Here is a 23769-nt window from a genome sequence, read left to right as displayed (position 1 = left end):
AAAGATACTTTTACTTATTGTGGGACAAATTAGTTTTGCTAAGGATTAAAGGCAAGGACAAAGACATCTACTCACACAACTAATATTGGGTTCTTTGTAGAACATGGCCTGGTATGTAGTTAGCACTCAGTGAGTGCTTTCTGATAATCATATTACTTGTCTATTTTAGTTAAAGAATAACACAAGCACTAACAAGTATACACACAAAGTGCCCCTACAATACCTCTCAGTGGTATTTCAGATTGTGTGAAAAGTCCTTGTCGTGTGAAAATGGTTCTTACTGTGATGACTTCAACCCTCCAATGAGCTTAAAAACCATGTGACGTGAGCTTGTACCTGAGGTGGGAATGGAGTCGGAGGGGCTCTTGTTCTGGCATCTGACTTCAGCTCCTTCTTTCAGCTGCAATGAGATACACACAGAAAAACGCATGCATCTCCAGGTGGAACCATGGCATGCAGTTTTCAGTCAATGACTGGGTGAGAAGTAGAAAACATCATCTAAGATATTCTGGAAAATATCATCTAAGATAGGATCATAATCCAATTACCTTTTTCCAATGTTCCTTTTTCTTCAACACTCATATGCAATCATCTACGATGTCCTTCCAAACGCTCCCCAAACCAGTCGTCTCCTCTGCAGTCCCTTGACCTCAACATCAAGTCTTTGTTCTTTCTTGGAAGGAACAATGCAGCATTGACCTGCATCACCATCTTCAGTCCTGGGTACTTCCTCCCCGGCTCTCTGAATCCACCCGGACTGGTGTTCTACCAACGTAAACACCATGATGTCTCTGCCCTGACCGCATTCTCAGTTCAGAGCCGGGAGTTTGTGTCTGCTGCACAACTTGTTGCTTTCCCAGAGCCTAGACCAGCGCCCAGCACCCAGGAGAAGGTCCACGAACGAGGAAGACCACGGAAGAGCGGGTGCATTTGAACTATGGAGGGGTAAAGACTATTGAAAGGACTGCACGAGAAGAAACACGTCTGTCTGGGAAGAAGTGTAGCCTGAGCGCTCCTAGAAATGAGGCGGGGAGACTTCGTCTTCTGTGCTTTGGCTGTGCTATCGGGAGGGACCAGTCCTTGGAAAAGGACACCATGTTTGGTAAAGCAGAAGGTTACAGAGAAAGAGCCTCAGTGAGAGGCCTCGACGCAGTAGCTGTAACACACCGGAGTCAGGAAGAACAGCAGTTGTGATAATGGTGCAGGGCGGGAGAGTGTTCTTTCTGTTACTCATTGGGTCACTGTGAGTCCGAAGTGACTTGAGAGCACATATCAAAATCATGTTGATGTTGCTAGGTGTCACCTTGTCAATTCCGACCCATAGCAACCCTATCTACAACAACATGAAACCATGCCCAGTCCCGCAACATCCTCACAAGTGTTCCTACGCCTGAGCCTAATGTCAATTCATCTCCTTGAGGGTCTTTGTTTGCTTTGCAGCCCCTCTACCCTACATTACATGATGACACGATATCCTTCTCCAGGGACAGGTCGCTCTTGACAAAATGTCCAAAGTATGTCAGATGAAGCCTCACTATTCTTGCCTCTAAGGAGCACTCTGGCCAGATTCTTTCAAAGATCGATCGGTCTGTCCTATTAGCAGTTCATGGTACTTCCAATATTCTTCTCCAGTACCAGAATCTGTTCTTCTTTGATCTTCTTGATCCGATGCCCAACTTTCATATACATATAGGGCAATGGAAGTACCATGGCTTGGGTCAAGTGCACCTTAGTCCTCAAGGTAACACGCTTGCTTTGCAACACCTTGAAGAGGTCTTGTGTAGCAGACTTACCTCATGCTACACATCTTTGGATCTCTTGACTGCCGCTTCCATGGACATTGGCTGTGGATTCGTCAGATTAAATACTTGACAATTTCAAACTTTCCTTCACTTATTACCTATTGGTCCAGTTGTGAGGAGTTTGGTCTTCTTTACATTGAGTTGTAATCCACACTGAAGGCTGAGATCCTCGATCTTCATTACCAAGTGCTTATACTCTTCCTCACTTTCAGCAAGCAAGGTTGTCATATGCGCATCGCAGGTTGCTATGCAATCCTGATGCCACATTCTTCTTCATATAATCCAGCTTCTCTGATTATTTTCTCAGCACATTGATTATATAAGTATAGTGAGAGGATACAACCCTGCCATACACCTTTCCTGATTTTAAACCATGTAGTATCCCCTTATTCACAGAACTGCCTTTTAAATCTATGTACACATGTCAAATGAGCACAATGAAGTGTCCTGGAATTCCCATTCTTATCAAGGTTAGCCAAAGTTTGTTATGATCCACACAGTTGAATGTCTTGGCATAGTCAATAAAATAAATATACATAAGCATCTTTCTGGTATTCTCTGCTTTGAGCCAAGATCTAGCTGACATCAGCAATGTCATTTTCTGAATCCCACCTGGACTTCTGGCAGCTCCCAATCCATGTACTGCTACAACCCTTCCTGGGTGCTCTGGTATGTGATATCAGTGATATTGTTCTACAGTTTGAGCATTCTGTTGGGTCACATGTCTTTGGAATGTGTCCAAATACAGATCTCTTCCAGTCAGTTGGCTAAGTAGCTGTCTTCCAAATTTCTGTGTAAAGACAAGTGAGTGCTTCCAGTGCTTCATCAGCTTGCTGAGATATTTCACTTGGTCTTCTATAAATTCCTGGAGATTTGTTCTCGTTCAATGCCTTCAGTGCAGCTTGGATTTCTTCCTTAAGCACCATTGGTTCTTGCTCATATGCTACCTCCTGAAATAGTGGAGTGTTGACTGGTTCTTCTTGGGACAGTGACTGTGTATTTTAAGTTCTGATCATGTGCAGATTTTTTTCAGCCTTTCCCCCTTACCTTGAGTCATTCCCCATCAATGAGTGAAACCACTCCCACAGGCTGTATTCCATTCATCTGAGATGTAGTCCATTTGATTTCGGTGGATTCTATCTGGAGAAGCCTATGTGTATAGTCACCTTTTGTGTTATTAAAAAATGGTGCTTTCTATGAACAGTCATTGGTCACACAAAAGTCTGTCATTCAACCTCCAGCTTTGTTTATATCACAAAGACTCTATTTTCCACCTACTGTTCCTTCCTTCTGTTTGCAACCTTTGCATTTTAATCGCCAACAGTGATCAGTGCATCTTGATTGCAAGTTTGATCAGTTTCAGACTAAAGTCATCAGTAGAATTCTTGAATGTCTTCCTCACTAGCTTTTATGGTTGGTGCATAAATTTGAAGAATAGTTTTTATTTACTGGATTTCCTTGAAGGCGAGTAGATATAATCCGATCACAGAAGCATTGTGCTTCATGGTGGTGTTAGCAAGACCTTTTCTGACAATGACTGCAGAGCCATCCATCTTGATTGTGTTATTCTAGGCATAGTAAATCATAGGATTCTCTGATTCAAAATGGCCAATACTCATCTATTTCAGCTGCAATATGCCTAGGATATTGATCTTTGTACATTCCATTTCATTTTTGACCACTTCTGATTATTCTAGATCCATGCTTTGCACATTTTAAGTTCTATCATGGGCAGATTTTTTGCAGCATTTCCTCCTTACCTTGAGTCGCTCCCCATCAACAATGAAGACTCCAAAGTCTCCACTCCCACAGGTTTGATTCCATGCATATCACCGTGGTTGACTACACTCTGAGAAATCAGTTCTTCCTCAATCACATTTCAAGTGCCCCCAACCCACGGGCCCATCCTCTGGCACTATCTCCAACAATGTTAAGTTCATGTTCATTAGGCCTTTCGTATCTGACAGTGTTGCTAAGCGATACATACAGGTTTCAACAGCTAATTCCCCAGAAGAGAACAGCCTACTTCTACTTAGTCTGTTTTTAGTCTGGAAGCTCTGCTGAAATCTGTTCACTTTGGGTCACTGGCATTTGAAATACCAGTGACACAGCTTCCAGCATCACAGCAACACAAAAGCCACCCCAGAATGACAACCTGACAGACAAGTGGTAGACTAGCAACCAATACTTTTATTATTAAAAGTAATAATAGATTAATCTCAAAGAGTTCTTATTAAATTGGAGTAAGTTAACAATAAGTGTAAAGTTCTGAGAATAGTACTTAGTGAGTGGTTGTTACCAGATACTATTCTCAGTACTTTATACTTATTAACTTATTCCAATTTAATAACAACTCTGTGAGGTTGATCTGTTATTATTACTATTCTCCAGAGAGAGAAAAATAAAGCATAGAGGGGGCTAAGTGCCTTGCGCTTCTCTTAACTTATTGTGCCATCCTGCTTCTCAGATGGATCTTTATTGCTGTGATCTGAGAAGTATGGGTCAAGTTGATGAATCAAGAATCACTCACTCTGTACCAGGCTTCACAGTGAAGGCTCAGGCCATCTTTTCATCCACCACGTAGAGTTCTCAACCTGTGGGTTGCGACCCCTTTGGGGGTTGAATGACCCTTTCTTTCACAGGGGTCACCCGATTCTTAACAGTAGCAAAATTACAGTTATGAAGTAGCAACAAAAGTAATTTTATGGTTGGGGCTCACCACAACATGAGAACTGTATTAAAGGGTCACGGCATTAGGAAGGTTGAGAACCACTGCTTTACACTATAGAGAGGCCAGGAGGTCACTAGAACTGGATTTTCCTTGACCCCCATGGGTCTCCGGTTCCCTGAGAATGATGACATGTGCCTTTCAGCATCCTCGGTTCCTCAGAGGAGTCAGGGTGCTCTAGCTAATTCATAGGAAGAATCAGCAAGAGGCTCAAGAGATGAGCAACAAGCAAGCTGCTAGGGTGAGGTGCCCCAACAGGTGTGGACTGACCCCTGGAGCCTTCTGGTCCCCAGTGAAGTTGGTTTCCATTTTCACCACCTTCTGCTTTCTTTCTGAACCTTCTATTCAGATTCATGCCTCCCATGAGTCGGGAAGCACTCTGTCAAGGTTTGGGTCGGGTTTGATGTCTGACATCGCACCAGAAGCGAAGCAGGCCATCTGAGCGACCCAGCATGCCTGTGAAGTCCGTTGTAAGGCGGTTCTCAACACCCTAACGGTAGACCTGCTTCAAGATAGCAAGGAACAGCCACCCACGAGACCCTCCACACTTCCTCAGCCTGGAGCTCAGCTATTTGTCACAGGCTCTATTACCCCCGCAGCCAAGCACCCCCAGAGACAGCGGGGACCCAGGACATGAGGAACCTCACGGAAACAGTGCCCAGCGTCACCAGGGTGTACAGCCCACTGTTCGTTTGCTTCTCGGTCAATGATAGTAAGTCTTTCCATACCTCGGGGGTCTTAAGGCGTTTTCGTGGGCTGGACAGGTAGTTGCTGTTCTTGTACGTGAAGAGATAGGGCTCCTTCTGCAGAAGAAGGTGAGAGATCCCTTTACTGTTCAGCAATGCCAACGGTCAATTCGGAACAATAACACTATCCCTGAAACGATGCGCAGACCATTCTCCAGCTCTCCTCCATGCTGCCCAGTTATCCCCGAGGAGCTCATCAACGCTTCAAAATTTCCCACCTGTAACAATTATCTCTTGCGCTCAACCCTTGTGTTCCCTGAACCTGGCTAAACACGTACACTCTATTTCAATGAACAGAGCACTTAATTTTAAACTTCTTTGCATTAAGCAAAAGGAAGGAACAGAAGGAATCATATAAGTCTTGTCTTATAGGGAAAAAAAGCCTCTCACCAATTCATCAAGAAAGCAAAGGTTTTAATTAGCACTGAGTGATTAAAGGTATGGTATTCATCTATGTCCAGGTATTTCTCTTCCATTTATTGAGAAAGATTAATTGTGTACCTACTACAACAGCAAACCTTTAAAACCCAGCAAAATGGCCCATCTTCAAGACTGCTTAGATTTGCTGATATCTGCCTTCTTCTCCATCCCAGAGGTAGAGGTCTTGAAAAGGAGGAGATGGCAGGACGCAGCCCTGGGGTCTTGGTGAGCTGCGGCTTTGTTCCTGCACTGCCCACAGGGGTGAAGGGGGCCTGGGTCCTACTAAAACTGCTCTCAGGGTTCAGAGGTATAGCACAGTGAGCAGAACTACAGCCAAAATGGGAGAACAGACCTAAGACATAAAGGGTTCAATGACTCAGCCATGAAAGACCGCTCAATTCACAGCAAAGTCTCACTTGGTAACCCCATCTCTTCCCACCTCCCCCCACCCCCAACCCCACCCCCATTGCCTTTCCTGCCCAGTTCCTGCTTACCTGAGTGGGACATTTCATTGGCATAATCTCTTCTGCATTGAATGGCTCATCCTTTTCTTCTGTTGACTTCATCTAAACAGAAGGTGATGAGACATCCTTAACACAGAAAAGGCTTGCTCAGGTAGCAGCATTCCAGAGCAACAGTGAACACGATTCATTAGAGTTCAACAATTCCCAAATCCGTAACCTTGGAATAGCATTCACCTACTTCTTCTCACTAGGAAATTTCAGCCTGAAGTCCAAGGGCATATCTCAGCCCCCCAAATCTGCCACTGGTGGGTTTTAGGTAAATTCCAATTCACTTGTTGAGGTTTACACATAGAATCCTACTGGTATGGCCTATGAAGGATGTTGTGTGCCTCAAAGGGACCGTCTAAAGCAACTGTTCTCAAACTGTGGGTTGTGACCCCTTTGGGGGTCAAATGACCATTTCACAGGGGTCGCCCGATTCATAACAGTAACAAAATTATAGTTATGAAATAGCAACGAACATAATTTTATGGTTGGGGGTCACCACAACATGAGGAACTGTATTAAGGGTTGCAGAATTAGGAAGGTAGAGAACCACTGGTAAAGTTCCAGTCATCTACAGCCTACAGCCTTTATTTCTCCCTTGTTTTTTGAGGGATAATTTTGCTGAATATAAGATTCTTGGTTGGCAGTGTTTTTCTTTCAGAATTTTATATATATCATTCCACTGTCTTCTTGCCTGCATAGTTCTGCGGAGAATTCTAAGTTTATCTTATCAGTTTTCCTTTGTAGGTGGCTGTTCTTTTTTCTCTAGCCTCAGGATTCTCTACTTTCCCTTGAAATCAGAATTTGGCTATGATATGTTGTACTTTTTTTGTTTTTTGTTTTTGGTGTCTATTCTGTTTGGGGGAACTCTTGGCTTCTTGAATAGTTATTTTCTCCTCCTTTGGGATCTTGGGGGAAATTTCTTCCATGATTTCTCACACTATTATCTCTGTAGATTCTGTTTCTTCTTATAGGTTCTCTTGATAGTATCCTACATGATTCTCAGGGTTTCTTCAGATTCCTCCCCTTTTATTGTTGTTTCTCTATTGATGATAGAGTGATTGTCTTCAAGCTCACTGATTTAATTTTCCCTTTATCCCATTCAGATCCTCAGATCTTTTACCGTCTTGCTTAATTCTGCTATTTCATTGTTAATCTGGTGGGATTCCTTTTGTTTGAGGATTTGGTTTTTCAATTTCTTCCATTGTTCTCATAAGTGTATCCCACGTCACTTAGAAAGACCTCAACACGACTCATCAGAATTCTGCTTCTGATAGTACTGAGGCCTCGTTTTCAGACCACTCTATTGGGGTTGTGTGATTTGGGGTGTCTTTGTTTGTTTTTCTTGGTTTTCCCTTTTTGTTTTGTTTTTCGGAGGTTGGCTGTTTTTTCCTTGGTATGGTGGTACAGCTATTAGTGGTGTGTGAGCTGCTGGATCATGTACAGGCAGTTGGCTCTGTTGGGTGTTGAGGGAGAGGTAAATAGGAACTGGAAAACACGTGGTGGTGAAATGGAGGGAAGGGGAGAGAGGTGGATAAGAGAGGAACATGGGAGGGGGGGAAAGAGAGAATAGAATCAAAGCACTGATAGTAATAATAAGCAGCTATCTGGATAGGCCAACAGATTTGTAATAGTAACGGGAAAATGTATGTTGAGAGGTTATCAGAGTTAATAAGTTTCATGAAAATATATTTCACAAAATAAAAGAGAGTGACCAGAAAGAGGTAATAGCTATATGTGCAGGGAATAAAAGGGACAACAGAGACAAAAGACTCAGGTGTGGGTGCTGAAGTTCTGTTGCTATGGCAGCACGAATGTGAGCATGTCTGTGCCCTGGAGGGGTGGTTGGGAGCTCTTGTTTAGGGAGGGGGTGCTGAACTCTACAGGCCCATTTGTTTTTGCCTAGGGGAAATGCATATTCTCAAGAGGATGGGGTGGAAGTAGAAAAGGACACCAGAAGAGGAAGTGGAAGAGAACTAGAAACAATAATAAAAGTATTATAATAGAACCAAAGTACAAAAACCACACAAAATAAAACCGCCTGTGGTTGGGGAATCCTGCTCCTTTAGTAGTGTTGTACATGTGTGGCACTTGGAAGAGCATATGGTGGGTAGGATACTGGAGAAGAAAGCATAAAAGGAGGAAGGCAAAAGATAGCAAAAAGTGTAGCATGGGTAGTGAGGTTTGTCTGCACCACGCTGCACATGTGCTCTGCTGTCCACCAACAAGGTAAGAGGTTTGCATGGCTGGGTTGCCTCCAGGGCTGGGCAACATCAGCTGTACTGCAGAGGCAGAGGAGATTCACAGAAGCCGACAGCCAGTGGTAAAGGGGGGTTTGTCAACAAGTGCTCTTGCTTTCCCACTTTAAGAAAATTGAGTCTAAGATGTTAAGTTGAATTTCTTGCTTCCACAAAATACAGGCTATCTCTCCCAGTGGAACCTCTCCAGTAGTTGGCAGAGAAGTCATCCTGTGCTTGTTATCTGGTGGCCACATTCCCTCTCTGTTTGTTTGTTTTTAAACACCTTTCATTTATTCCCATCTGGAAATACCCTTATTTCTAACCTAATATTTGAAGGATAGTTTTGCTAGATATAAGATTCCTTGAGGGTTTACATATGTCACTCCATTGTCTTCCTGCCTGCATGGTTTCTGTTAAGAAATCTTATTCTTACTGGTTTTCATTTTTACCCTGACTGCTCTCAGGATTCTGTCCTCATCCTCGGTATTGGAGAGTTTGAATACAATGTTGCAATGGATGCCTTTTTGTATTTCTTTTGGAGTCTATAGCTCAACTTGTGAGTAGCTACTTTGTCCTCTTTATGGTGTTAGGGAAGTTTTCTCCCATAATTTCTTGACTATTTTCTCTGTAGATTGTTTTGTTTCTACCTGCTCCAGAAACCAAAGGAGACTTAGGTTGTTCCTCATGATACTGTCCTACATAATTATTTCTTTGCTTTTTTTGTTGACTGTTTCACTCATCAGCTATAGTCAAAGGAAATGTCTTCACGCTCAATAATTTGTTGTTGAATTCTATTATCAAATTATTTATCTTCTGGAATTTCATTGGTGTAGGGTTTCTAATTTTCCTATTTTTCCAGTGGTCTCTCAAACATTTCCTCCATCCTTTGAAAGCATATGAACATGATTCTTCTGACTTCCATTTCTGGCAGTTCCAGGGACCTTTCTTTAGAATATTCTGTCAGATTTGGATGTTGTTCAATGTGCCTGTTTGTCTTGATTTTTAAAAAATTATCTGCTTTCCCTCATGGAAATATGGTGCAGATTTTGCTATTGGGGGGTTGACAGCTTGTGGAAGTAATTAGCTTTGTTTTACTGAGGTGTGGGAATGATAGGAGGCTTCCTTATGGGGGCATGGGGATAGCCCGGGCTCCATTGTCAGAGTTTGGGATGGCCAGGGTGTTCCTTGCTGGGTGAAGGGATAATCAGGGACTTTCTGGCTGGGATATGGGGATATGAGGACAGACAGACAAGGACTTCCTTGTTGGGTCACAGGGAGTTCTAGGGCCTTATTTGTAAGGTCTTGGGGATGGTTTGGCCTTCCTTCCATATGGTTTTCAATGGCTTATTTTTTTGAGACAGATTCCTAGACCTTTCTTCCATGGTACTTCTAGGAGGGCTGGAATCTCCAACCTCTCTGTTAGCTGAATACCTGCTTTTACCTTCCACATATGTGGTTAAACCCAACACACCAGAGCATCAAGGAGGGGAAGACCGAGATTCTCCTATGTTCCTGGTGTTTGTGAAGGGATACAGTGTGTGAAGGAACTGAACTGCTCCATGATTTTCACCAGCCCTCTGAGGCTGGTTGTGGAACATTAGACACGTCCAGAAGGTAGAAGATATGAAGGCCCAGAAAGATCAAGTCCTTTGCCTTAAAAGTCAACCAAAAGCAGGACTAGAAGCAGAAGTCAGGATTTCTGACTTCTTGACCTTTGCATTAGCCGACTAAATGGTTAATTTCTTGTGGATGTATTCATGCCTGCAGGAACTGACGGTGTGTTCTCAAAGCTGTGCTTCTTGTGCAATGACATAGCTTGATTTCTCCTCGAAGGCAAGTATGGACACAGACCCAGTTGTAGAAACCCATACCTCCCTCCCTCCCCCCTCATTGACCTCAGATGAGGGCCCTCAAGGAACTCCTCTGGGGAACTGTAGCCCCGTTGGTTTGTTGGGCAGGCCTGGAGGGAATAAGGGTAAAATCCCCTCCTTTGAAAGTCTCTTCCTGCTCTGAATCTATAACAATTACCATGCTCCAACCCTTTGACGATTAGTGTGAGACCTGTATTCTTCTGTACAACTGCTCATCTTTCCTCCAACTAAATTGTCAGACTCTCTGCAAGCTGTGTGCACAGGGGACAGCACCCTAGAGGCTCTATCGCTGGTGATTATCATCACTGCCGTCATCACCACCAGTGGCAGTAAGTAACATGATAAAGGAGGAGAGGAGAGAACCTGGGCCTCCCACCTGGATCTATTCTCTCTGTGTCTCCCTGTCTGGTCTTCTGGTGTTTCATTCCTTCTCTGTACTTATTGTCTTCACATTTCCTCTTGTGTCAGACTAATTCCTTACTGCCCCGTCCTTATGGAGCTGATGCATTCTTTGTTCCAGTCCCTGTGCTCATAGCAGCCCTTTTGCCTAGATTGCCTTCCTTGATCCCTCTGTCATATCTTACACAGCCTCTCATGTCCCACTGTTATGGGCACTCCTGACTACATTTTTCATATCATCCTGCTTCAGCCCAGCACCCCACTGCTGCCCAAGTTCCTGTGGACACTTGTTCCTTGGGTTTCTCATCCTGCCCAGCTACTGCTTAATTTTGTTGACGGCGCACACCCATGTTTAGCTATCTTTTATATTTTCCTTGGTTGTGATAAAGGAGGAAGGAGGTTTGGCTGAACTGACACAGTAGAATTTTTCTAAACCAAGGGGTGGTGGGGTTGAGTGGTCCCCACTGGGTCCTTCTGGTTCCCCCTATTTGCCCCTCACAAGAGATCTGCAGCAAAGTTGGGCAGTACCCCCACTTGAGGGTCAAGGACACTAACTAGGGTTCAAGTTCAAATAAATCAACTCTCTGCTCTCAAGGACAGCATGCTTCCATTGGTGTGGCTGGCTGGAGCAGCTCCCTGCCCCTCCCTTTCCTACTCTCTGTCTTGCACTACATCAGGGGTGTCAAACTGGCGGCCCTCGAGCCACATGAGGCCCCCGAGGTAATTTTTTGTGGCCCATGATGCTCTGAAATAAAGTGAAAATAGAAAAAATTGTTATGAAGAAAATAGTGCTTATGGGAGATTGAGGCAATACCATACACACAATTCCCTTGTTAACCGTTTAACTACTGAAAATGAGTATACACGTGGTCCAGTGCCTTTCCTGGGGGGCTGTGGACATGTATAAATGAGCTGACTCAGTTCTGGTGACGTATGTCTGCCATTCTCAGTGTCACATGTAAACAGATCCCAATAGTGAAAAGGTTAAAATGAGCTCTCTGGGTTGTGCTGTTATGAATCATACTTAGTGGCAATGCTAGTTCACATTTTTAGAGGGAAGCCATTACAATTGTACATCACGTTTGTCATCTGTCCAACATTTTGTGTTTTTTATTAGTTACTTACTTATATTTTCTGGTCACAACATAAGATGTCAGTGAAAACTAGTAAGAGAAAAGTACTGGCAAGTTTCAGGTTAAAAAGAATAATTTTAGCTTTATAAATAATTAAATACAATAAATGTTTAAATAAAAGCAAGTATATACTGTTTTAATTATCCTATCCATATTCCTGAATCCTCACTTCAAAATGTAAATTTAACAAAATGTGTCAATGTGATGTGGCCGCGTGAATCTTGCCTGCTGCACCCAATGGCCCGCATTGTAATTGCTCTAGATAAGGTAACTGAAATGCCGTGCTCATATACCCGGCAGAACACATCAGTTGGGGAGATAAAGAGAAAGCTTCCTAATCCAAAGAAAAAGGAAAACAAGATACCGTCACTGGACTTCTAACAATAGGGCAGCTTGTATGGGAAAATTAAGTGGGAAAATCACATCTCTGTCTGGTGCCTGGGAAAGGCTAACGTCATGACAGCCCTGGACAACACATTTTGGTTGCTGACTCATTCCAAATGGCCCCAATGGATCTTGGGGGCTGAGGCAAGGTGGGAGAAGTCTGCTAGGACTGGGCCAGGGCTGGTAAAAATGGCCAGCCCACACTGACCACTCACTGTGGACCACGAGCACGCTACACATTTGATGTGTGTTGCACCAAGGGTTAAGATCTAGGTCTTGAGGAGAGGGGTGGAGGCCCTGAACTCACCAAGTCTAAGAAGCGAAGACTGAAAGCCAGGTCTTCCTGACTCTAAACCTAAGCCCAGACACTACCCTGGGCCTTTGAAACTGTTGATCCCATACTGATGTGAAATGTGGAAAAGCTGGACAGGAATTGAGATTTGAGCCTGGTTCTTAGTTCCCCATCCAAGTGGAGTCTCCCCATTGACTCTGAGGACAATTGGTTGCCCGTGGGAAGAGCTGGACTGGTGAGAGCCCCTACAAACCATGCTGTGGCCCAGCTTCTGGGACAGGAAGATAAAACTCTCTGTGGTCAGCTCTGACTATCCATCGGGTGTAAGAAGTTTCCTTTCTGACCCAGACACATAATCCTGAGGACCTGTGGGGGTCTTGCAGCCCCTCCACTGGAGTATAGAAGGGGCCCAGTGGGAGTGTAGAGGTGACCCGACCCCACTTTCTGAAGCCCATATCCCTGTTGCACTCACCATGCTGTTCCAGAGATACAAAGCAAGTGAAGTGGGATCCTGGAGCTGTGGATTCTCCTGAAAGAGAACCAGGTAAGAAAGGAACCTCTCTATGCCCCCTACCCCACCCCTGCCGCCCCAAAGAATGCTGTACCTCTATCTCTGACATGCACTTTCCCCTGGCGTGGCGATGGGGGTCTCTGAACCTTTCATACTCCCCCTCAACTCCTCTACCTACAGCAACAATTACAGATATTTACAGGATCTCTCTTGGGACCAGGGCTGCAAGATAAAGGGCCTACAGGAGCAAGTCATGTCTGACTGCTCAGTGCTCTTGGGGTTTTGCATAAGAGAACAGAACACAAGGAGCCAACGACAGGGAACTGGTTTGGGTGTAGGCTGAGAACGAGGAGGCTGGAGGGGCTGGGGAGCTCACATTCTTCCTCCTCTTCTTAAACAGCTTTCCCTGGAGGATGTGAAATGACTTCAACAGGCAGGACCCAGACTCCTGGGGGCTCTAAGCCTTCTGTGTAGACCCACCCACAGAGCTGCATGGTCAAAACGACCACATAGGAGGGATCTGTGTAGTGACCCAGGACGCCACTCCAACATGCCATCTTTTATAATGATGCCTGTAGCAGAGACTGGGGCAGCAGGTGGGGGTGGGGGGTGGGACCTGTGTCCCTGGAAGTCCTGTCCTGAGCGACCACATTAACTGAGAGGCATGCATGCTTCCCAAGTGCCAGAGTCGACTCCTAGTACAGTGTTACTTTCTGTGACCCTTGCAAGCACCTCGCAACCCTGCTTTTACAGCTGAGGTACCAAGCACAGAGTTCAAACAACTTGTCCCAGGAGACTCAGCAGACCCGTTCCAAGGCTAGGTTTAGAAGTCATCGACCTGGAGAGTTGATGCTCTTGAGCTCTGGGCTGTCCTGCCTCTAAGAACTAGGCAATGGGGGTAGGGGGGGCATCCAACCCCGTAGGGAAGGATCCAAGAAAATATAAGACAATTTCAGCAGTTCTTGCTGATTCAGTCATGCTGAGTGCATTGGGCCTTCTGCAGTCATGAGGGGTGACAAAGGGGAGGCAGGAAGCATATGTGCAGCCCATGCCCCTTCCCAATCTGCACCTGTATGCCTCGCCTGTAGCCCTCACTCACCAAGACAGGCAGTGGGGACGACTCAGAGAAGATGGGCTGGAAAACAACCACAAAGGACTCCTGCTCGTTGTACTTGCTGACGGCCAGGAGCTTCTTCCAGGTTTCCTGAAGGAGGGGCAGAGAAGCACATAGAAGTCTGAACCAGGCCTGGTCTGCCCCACCCTCTGATCGCTGGAATTGACCAGCGCTCCTTGTTCCAAAGTCAATGCAATTTCGAAACTCCCTCTTGTCTCATGCTCCCCGGAACTTTGAGGAACTGAGCTGGGGTTTATTCTCCTCTGTAACCCCAGCAGACAGGAAATACCAGAGGTAGATCTGAAATAGAGTCTCTGGAAGTTCAAGACATAGAAACCTATTCACCATCTGACTAGGAACCCCATGGTGTCCTCAAGGGCTAAGTTCTGTAGAGGGATGTGCCAATAACCATGCCCCCCCAAAAAAGGTGGTCATTTCCAGAGGGAGAAGTCCCTTGGACTTCTGATGCCATTGTCTTCTTAAACAAAACCGCCATGTTAAACATGACAGTGGGAACTCAAAGCACTGAGCTGGTTTCCACATGGATGGTTTCATGAGTCATCACACTCTCCTGGGGTCTCCCGGTAAGTAGGAAGCCTACCTTTCAGAGGCCTGACTCTCCCCTTGGGCTGTGATCTGAGTACAGGAACGGTCGGAGGAAAACTATCTCATTGGTCACACATTCACCACCCTAAATGGTGATGATTACCAAGAATCTTCCGGAAAGGATTTGCAAAGTTCTTCCTGATATGTACCCCGTCCACTCTGGCCTGTTCCATGCTAGGAACACTGAATGGGCAACAGGGAGTGCGCTGAGAGTAGCTCTCTTTGGTTCTGAAATTCCAGCCCTGATAACAATTCTACTTGAACCAATTTAACATAGGTTTTACTGTCCCTTAATCCTTCTCACCTTCTCTGCAATAATTCATGGTCACCCTGGCCCCTGTGAACCAGCAACCTAGTTTCCACTGTTTTAAGGTACAAGGAAGACCTCAACTCTCAAATATAATGTAAGGAGAATATTAAGTTGTAAATAGGTCAAAGACAAGCCAAACACAAAGACACATCATCTCAATGAGGGAGACCATCAGTGTGAGTTCATAATGACAGCCATTGGTTTACAGAGAACCAAGACTTAATTAAGGCATGGGAGGGTAAAGAAACTTGTCATAAAAGCATGAGTGATAGCAAATTGATACATCCCACCTACAGGTGTGATTACAGAAGGGGGAAATGGACCACGATGGGACAGAAGAATTTACAAGATTGGTCCTTCTGACCAAGCTAGTCTGACTATGAATCATGACGAGTCAAACCCCAGTGTGCTGATCTCCATGAAGGGCACACCCAGGCAAACCTCTAATGGAGACTGCCTCTCCTTGAGCTGACTGGTGGTGGATGGACGTCATCTTTTCAATGTACTCTGCCTGAGGGCAAGACTGTTCACATTCCTGGTTAAGAGCCCTTCCATGGCTGCTTTATCCATGTGAGGACTCTACAAGTAGATTGGGGGCTTTCACTGTTATCCACAGCTTTCTGCAAGGGGGGTGCTCAGAATGTAAGCTCTTAACACACCACTTAGGGAAACTTTACTTACCTGGTAGGACCACCGCATCACAACTCTGTAAAGCATTGATGTGTCCATTGTGCAATTACAGATTTCTTCTTGGAGGCTGTAGGTGCAACAAGAGGAAACCAGGAGAGTTCTAGTTAATGATTGTCACCTGATCACAGGGAGAGGAAATATCTTTACAACGGTGATAGTTAGATACATTTCTGTCAACTTGAAGCTGTATGTCAATGTAGAGGTAGAGTCAAACCTGTCCATCAAGTCTCAGCCTGATGACTCCTTGATTATATAAGAATGTGAGCTACTGGGAACTGCTCTCGCTCCCCATCCTCCCTCACCTTCCTGCTCACTGGCCATCCTGACAGTGGATGGAGCCCTGCCTTGTTTCCACTGGCCTTGAATCCACACAACTCTGCACCCACTGGCCCGTGATCCTCCTGAATTCTCCTTCAGTGCATGTGGCTGCGTGAGTCTGAAGAGGGACTTAGGGACTAGTATGGGACTTATGAACTTGAGTTGGACTGGGCTGGAGTACTTCTTGATATAAAAGTCTTTCTTATCCATATGTGAGTGTCACTGGATTTGTTTCTCTAGTCAACCTGATCTAATACAACAACTATCAGTAGAAAAATATCAGAAAGAGAAAACATCCCAGCAAGGAAGGCCCTGGACATCTCTGGATCCCAGCAAGGTACACTCTGGCCATTCCTGCATCCCAGCAGGAAGGACCTGGGTAACCCCTTCACCTAGCAAAGAAGGCCCTGTTGGTCCCCTATCAAGGATTAGAAAACGAGACCCATTAATATGTAGACTGCAAGAGACACACCTTAAACACAAAGAAAAAAAGAATATAAATCATAAGATGGAGCAAAAATTTCCAAGCTAAACGCAACTCCCCAACCCCGCCTTCAAAAAATAAGACAAAACAAGCAAAAAAACAACAGCCAGGAGTGCTGGGTAATGTTAATTTCTGATAAAATAATGATTAAAGGAACAATAGAACAAGAATACCTAAGCATGTTAAACACTTAGACTTCAGATGAAAGACCCTTAAAATATATTAATCAAACTTATAAGAGTAGAAAAGAGAAATAGGCAGATGGGCAATAATTATAGGAGACATAAAAGAGAGATCATCAGGAAAAACATCAAGAACGATGCAGAAGAACTGAACAACAGAACCAGCCTTTTCAACCTCCTAGACATAGAGAACACCCAATGACAGCACAGTATACGGTGTTCTACCGCATACATGGAATATTCTCCAGAATAGACCACGTTATGCCAGAGAGCAAGCCTTAATTAATTTTAAACCATTGAGATATTATGATCCATTTTCTCAGATGACAACACTATAAAACTAGAAATCAACAACAGAAACAACAAGGGCAAAAATTCAATTGCATGGAAATGGAATAACCTACTACTTTAAAATGACTGGGTAATAGATCAAAGAAGGAACAAAAGTTTTTAATTCCTTGAAATAATTGAGAATGAGGACGCATCATACCAAAACCTTTGGAACACAGCAAAAGCAATCATCAGAGGACAATTTATAGCAATCAACACGTATTTTTAAAAAATAAGAAATCAAGGACTTAACAACTAGAACAAGAGCAACAAAGTAAAACATCAATCAACAGAGAAAAGAAGTCAAAAGATGAAAACAGAACTAAATGGACTGAAAAATTGGAGACTAACGGGGAAAAATCAACAAGACAAGATGTTGATTCTTTGGAAAGACGAACAACATGCTAAACTACTGGCAACCTTAACAAAGGAAAGGAAAGAGAAGATACCAAAATCAAGAATTCGCGATGAAATCACTACAACGACTATGAACAAACACTACTATGAAACACACTACTGTAACTTCATCAAGTTTGAAATCTAGATAAAATCGATACGTTTCTAGAAAAAAACCCATCTACCCAAATTAATTCAAACTGAGACAGAAAACCGCAACAGACATGTAACAAAAGAAGAAAAAGAGCAGATCATTAAAAAAAAAAAACTTCCAACCAAAAGAAGTCCAGGGTCAAATGGCTTCATAGAGGAATTCTACCAAGTATGTGAAGAAAAGCTATCACCAAGTCTAAGGAGACTATTCCAGAGTATAGGAAGTGACAGCAAACTCCTGAACTCATTTTTGGAAATCAGAGTGACCCTGATAGCCAAGCCAGGCAAAGAGACCACAAAGACAGAAAACTACAGACCAACATCCCTTAAGACCATAGACACAAAAATGATCATCAATAGCCTGACCAAGAGAATCATAAAATAAGACACCACGATCAAGTGGGATTCATACCAAGTACATGGGATGGTTCAACATCAGAAAACCATCAATGTAATTCATCATATAAACAACAAAATAAGAATCACATTATCATATCAATCTATGCAGAAAAGTCATTTGACAATGTCCAACACCCAATCCTGATAAGAGCACTCAACAAAAGAGCAATAGGAGGAATATTACCAACACAAGAAAGACCATATATGAAAAATTAACAGCAATATCTTACTCAACTGAGGAAAACTGAAAGCGTTTCCCTTGCAAATAGAAACCAGACAAGGATGCCCCTTATTATCATTCCTATCCAACATTTGTAAGAAAGGAAGGAAGGAAGGAAGGAAGGAAGGAAGGAAGGAAGGAAGGAAGGAAGGAAGGAAGAAAGGAAGGAAGGAAGGAAGGAAGAAGTCAAAGGTATCCAAGTGGGCAAAGAAGAGAACCTCTCTATTTGTAGATGATATGAGTTGATATTTAGAAAACCCATAGAGTCAACAAGAAGATTGTTGGAAACAAACAAAAGATTTGGCAACATGGCAGAGACTAGATTAACAAGTAGAAATCAATCCGATTTCCATATACTAATGAAGAGAATCTGCAGGGAAAAAAACACCAAGAAAACAATTCCATTTACAGTAGTCAAACACAATATGACGTGTTTAGGAAAAACGTAACCAGAGAAACAGAAGACCTATACAAAGAAAACTACAGAATAATATGACACGAAACCAGCGAATTCTTACACAAATGGAAGAATATACCATGCTGATGGATTGGGAGGTTTAATAACAGAAAAATGCCTATAGGACCCAAGCAATCTATAAACACAATGTAACCCTGATTCAAACCCCAACCTCATTCTTTAAAGAAATGAAAAAATTAATTCCCAACTGCATTTGAAGAGGAAGGAACTTAGCATAAGCAAATAACTCTTTGTAAAGAAGAGCAAAGTAGGCGGCCTCACACTACCTGACCGTAAACCTATTACACAGCCCCAGTAGTCAAAACCGTCAAGTTCTGGTTCAATGCTACATACAAAGACAGCTGAAACAGAATATAAACTCAGAATTAAATTCATCCACTTAGAAGCAAATGATCTCTTATAAACAGTCAAAAAAACAAAACTACACGGGAAAGAGAGTCTCATTAATAAATACTCATTGCCATTGAGTCAATGCTGATTCATAGTGACCCCTTTTTCTGGGACTGTAACTGTTTACAGGAGTAGAAAGACCAGTGTTTCTCCTGGGGAGCTGCTGGTGGTTTCAGACTGCCAACCATGCAGAACACAGGCCAATGCACAACCACTACGCCCACCACCAGGGCTCCTTCCTTTGCTAAAAGGTGTTGGCAAAATTAGATCTCATCTTCAGAAGAATGAAACAGAATCTTATTCTTATCTGTATACAAAAACAAACTCAAGAAAGATGAAACACCTGCATGCAAATCCCGGAGATAAAAAGATCATCAATGAGAAAACAGAAACAAACTTAAGGGTCCTAATTCAGGACATGCACAGACTATCAAACACAATGAAGAAAGCACACACAATAGAAGACAAAATAGATGACTGGGACCTCCTAACAATAAGACATTTATGTGCATCAGAAGAGTGAAAAGAGAGTCCAAAGACTGAGAGAAACAATGAGCACTGACATTGTGGACGATGTGTGGAGACTCTGGGGTTGTGGTGGGGGACAGGGATCATAGGAAGCTCAAGAATGAAAAAAGAAAGAAAGGTCAAAAATCCATTGTGGTATTGATTGCTCAACTCTTTTTAATATATTTAAACAATTTAATTGTAAGGTACGTGAATTATATATCAATAAAATGGTTTAACAAATTTTGCAGGATATGAGAGAGCTGGGTGCCATCAGTCTGCTCCTTGGGGTAGAGGGTGGGACCTAGAAATTGCTTAGGGAGTGGGGAACAGGAACTTGGATGTCTTAGAGGGGGCACAAGAAGCAAGGAGGCAAATGCAGGGGAGAATGAGCTACAGGGTGGAAGGCCCACTGTGGGACTCTTGTTCTTTGAGTGTGGGGTGGGATGTGGACATGGCCTCCTGTCTCATTTGCTCCTCGGAGCTGAAACTCACAGCCTCTCCTTCCTTCCCCTCTCTGATCTGCAGGAGTCCTTTGCTTCTGTTGTTGGAGGACTGACAGTGTTGCCTGTGTTCTAGTTGTTGGATCTTCCCCTACTCTGTGTTCTGTTTTCTTCCTCCCTCCTCAAAGCCTCCTATTCTCCTGGGAGGACTGTCGCCGCCTTCTCTAGTTGCTCTGCCCTGGCTCCTTCTGTGTGAGCTTTTCTAGGTGCAAAAACAGAGCGTGTGGGGTGTGGATCCAAAGAGGTAAAATTCTATGCAAGACTTCAGAAATCCATGGGAATCGCGCTGTGTGGGGATGAAATGCATTTAGGCTACACTGTGCCTTCCAATGTCCAGAGGAACAATTAGAGGTGATTTTCCAAACCTATTGTTTAACTCTCTAATCATTCAGGTAGGGGCAAGCCATTTGGGCCCACATCAGCCAGACCAAAGTTTCATCTTTCAAACTCAGTTTCTAAAACACACTCAGCAGGGAGGTCTGCCTCCTTCCACCCTGGCTCTGCCGCTGACCAGCTGAGCCATCTTCAACACATCGTCCTCAACCTCTCTCAGACACCACTTGTCTACACCCCCACCCAGGATCAGGGCACAAGAGTGCCTTGCCCAGTGCCTGCCACATGGCAGCCACTCGACGGATGTTGCTTGAATTCCATTCCCTGTTTACCTGAGCTCAAGGCCCAGAACCTCAGAAAGATCCACCAGGTTCACGAATGCCTTGGGGACCTAGGAGGACACAGAAAGAAGTGCACATTAGCAGAGATGCCCTGACTGCCCAGAAGCCTCTCTGAAACCCCTGGTTGGAGCCTAGTCTGAGCTCGCTCGAGGTGACAGGCTTCTCCAAGGTGATCCTAGCTGTGGAGAGTGTCCAGCTGGGCTCCATCCGGAGTTCCCAGGCAGGCCATCCCAGCAAGGCTCCGTTCACCCTCCCTCTTGGACAAGGCCCTTCCTTGCTGCCCAGCACTATAGTGAGGACAGGGAGAAGCCCACTGTGAAGAGATGGACAGCTCCTCTCCCACAGAAGAGCGGACCCTGGGGAGCAGGTGGGAAGGAGGGAGCCATCGGGCTCCCCAGAACATTCTGTGTTCATCACGCTCACTCCAGAAAGGGCAGCCTCGAGGTTCGCAGGCCCCTCCAGTCTGCTCTCGCCCCAGACTGAGTCAGAGATGGGCCTCAGGGAGGAGCAAGGCCCCTAAGAGGGACCATCTCCCTCAGAAATCTCTCTCGCACGATGAAAGATCGATGCTCCACTCCCGCTTCCATTGACTTTGCTGCAGCTTTCCCGTCCCCTGTGGATTGATCTCCCCCCATGGAGCTACCTTTCCTCACCCCGAAGGGTGGCCACTTGAGAACAAAGGTCCCTGCGAAGAAGCTCTGGGTCTGTGGTGCTACAGGGCTCTGGAGGCTGCAAACCTCACCTCCTGCTGCAGGTAGTCCAACGTTTGGGTCAGCTTGCCCATGGTATCCATCACGTGACTGGTCTGTGTGAGAGAAACGTGGGGAGTGAGGGTGGGGACAGGAAGGACCACAGGGACAGAGCACGCGACAAGGCCGGGATGCTGAGAGCAGGGTGGGCCTGGTCCCCTCCTTGAGTGGAGAGGCTGGTGGCGAGGACAGATTTAGACCCAGGCCCCCCCACAAACATGTAGAGTTTTTCCAACCTCTGGCTTCCTGTACCCATCATGCACCTGGGGGATCCCCTTCCCAGTCAGGAAAGGGCAAGCCCGAGGTCAGGGTAAGGTCAGACACACCGACACGTGCTGAGAGATGAGAGAGAGGATGCGTTCTCCAAGGCTGCTGGAATCGCTTCTCTCTACTGAGGAAAATCGGATTTAAAGGAGAGCTGAATTCGTCTCTAGGTTTTAGGGTCTCAGGACTGCCGCTTGGGACTCTTTCATCAGGCCAACCCTGCCACGTTTGTCCTGAGTAAGATAAGGAGTCCCAGGAGAAGAGACAGGACGGCTCTGACAGCTGTGTGTTCAAACCCATCCCTTACGCCCAACACACACCTTCTCCTTCCGGGCAGAGAATGAAAATCCACCAGAAGCCACCTCTGATTTCAACCCTGGCATACCCTTTCTGGGTAAAAATAACCAAATAAATATAAAATGAGCAAGACTAGCTGCTAAGCTGCCTGCACATTGGCTGTCCCCTGGGGCGACTTGGCTCAGACAGGAGACAAGGCAGGCCAAGTTGCTGTTTCCTGGGGGGACACAGGCAGGGGCTCTGAAGACAGCTGCCAATCACCCGCCCCTCGAAGCACAAGGGTCTGCTCACAGAGAAAACGAAGCAACGTCCCCTTTCTCTCTTCTTTCCTCCCCACCTGGAGGCTGTCCTTTGGGAGGCCAGTCAAGGTTGATTAAGTTTCTTCTGAGTGAGCATGGCATTAGGCCACCACACGGTCCCTCCTGCGGAGCCCTGAGAGCTCTGTCTAGAACTATGGTACTGTCCCGCAGGCCGGGCATTCGGCTCCCCCAGGGTCCACGGTCAGCGTGCTTGGCTGCTGCAAGGTTGGACTCTTCAGTCTCCCAGAGGCACCTCACAGGCCTCTCCCAGAGGCACCTCACAGGTCTCTCCCAGAGGCACCTCACAGGCCTGGCCATCTGCTGACCAAGCCTCCCTGGGAGCACAGTGCTCCTGGGACACTTTCCGGTGGCCGGGAGTCGGCCCCTTGGACTAGAGCCACCAGTGCCTGGGGGAGCCCGTGCGCACCCTGCTCTAGAGCCTCCGCAGAGGCGGTGTTGGCTCCAGCTGCTGAGTGCTGGGCCCACCCTGCCCTTTCAGGGCACCCACTGGCCTTGTTCTGTAGTGGAAGACATGGCGCTCACAGACCATGTCCCCCCTGGAGCCCAATGTCAGGAAAATAACTTTATTTCTCCATATTTATTTTTATCCCCGGCTCCCAAAGAACGCTCTGACATCAAATATGTGCTCGACAAGGAGACTTTGTGTGTTCCTGGAAACTGGCTTCCTGGGATCCCTCCAGGGAGTTAGGGCCCGTCGGTGAGAAGTGTGACCATGTTAGGGCCTTGACATACACTGTCTGCATATGCGTCCTCCCAGAGGCTTGCATCTGTCTCTGACGCAGCGCAGTGGCTGCACGTCGAGGCTTCTTGCCATATCGGCAGCCCCGCGTGTGCAGTGGAATTGTACTGCAGGGCTCTCGATGGCAATGGCCTCTTGGAAGCAGATCACCAGGCCTTTCTGCTAAGGTGCCTTGGTGGGGTGGGAGGTGGAGGGTTCTAATTGCCCACCCTTTGGCCCCTGGCTGAGTGTTGAACTTCTTGTGCCACCCAGAGACCCAAGGTCCCAAGTGGACTCCAACTCAAAGTGACAGATTGGAGTACGAGCCCTCATCACCCCCCCGGGCTCCGGATCTTCACAGGAGCAGAACGTCGGCTCTCTCCCCCCACGGTGCTGCTGGTGACCTCACCCACCCCCACCCCTGTCCTTCTAGTGAGTCACTGAATGCTTAACCACCGGGCCACCAAGGGTCCATCCAAGGCCTCCATGAAACAAAGAAAAATGAAACCACACAGCCATCGGATCAGAAGCAGCCCTGGTGGCGCAGTGGTCAGGCATTTGGCTGCTAACCACAAGGTCGGGGATACACACCTATCGGCAGCTCCAAGGGAACAAGGAGGGACCCTCTGCTT

The 23769-nt window shown here is 45.6% G+C and overlaps 1 protein-coding gene across 1 annotated transcript in view; it reads right to left on the bottom strand.

Moving 5' to 3' along the window:
• The window catches only part of LOC142431031 (phospholipase B1, membrane-associated-like), a 95112-nt gene that overhangs the window by 32002 nt on the left and 39341 nt on the right, over positions 1–23769 (bottom strand). The window contains 4 exon segments of the mRNA XM_075536065.1: positions 337–400; positions 5259–5333; positions 14135–14239; positions 21532–21594. Coding sequence (XP_075392180.1) covers positions 337–400; positions 5259–5333; positions 14135–14239; positions 21532–21594 — 307 coding nt within the window.

This window comes from Tenrec ecaudatus, chromosome 17 (assembly GCF_050624435.1).
Source record: "Tenrec ecaudatus isolate mTenEca1 chromosome 17, mTenEca1.hap1, whole genome shotgun sequence".
NCBI lineage: Eukaryota > Metazoa > Chordata > Mammalia > Afrosoricida > Tenrecidae > Tenrec > Tenrec ecaudatus.
The sequence above is the reverse complement of the archived record's forward strand: the minus strand, read 5'-3'. Positions and strand labels throughout refer to the sequence as shown.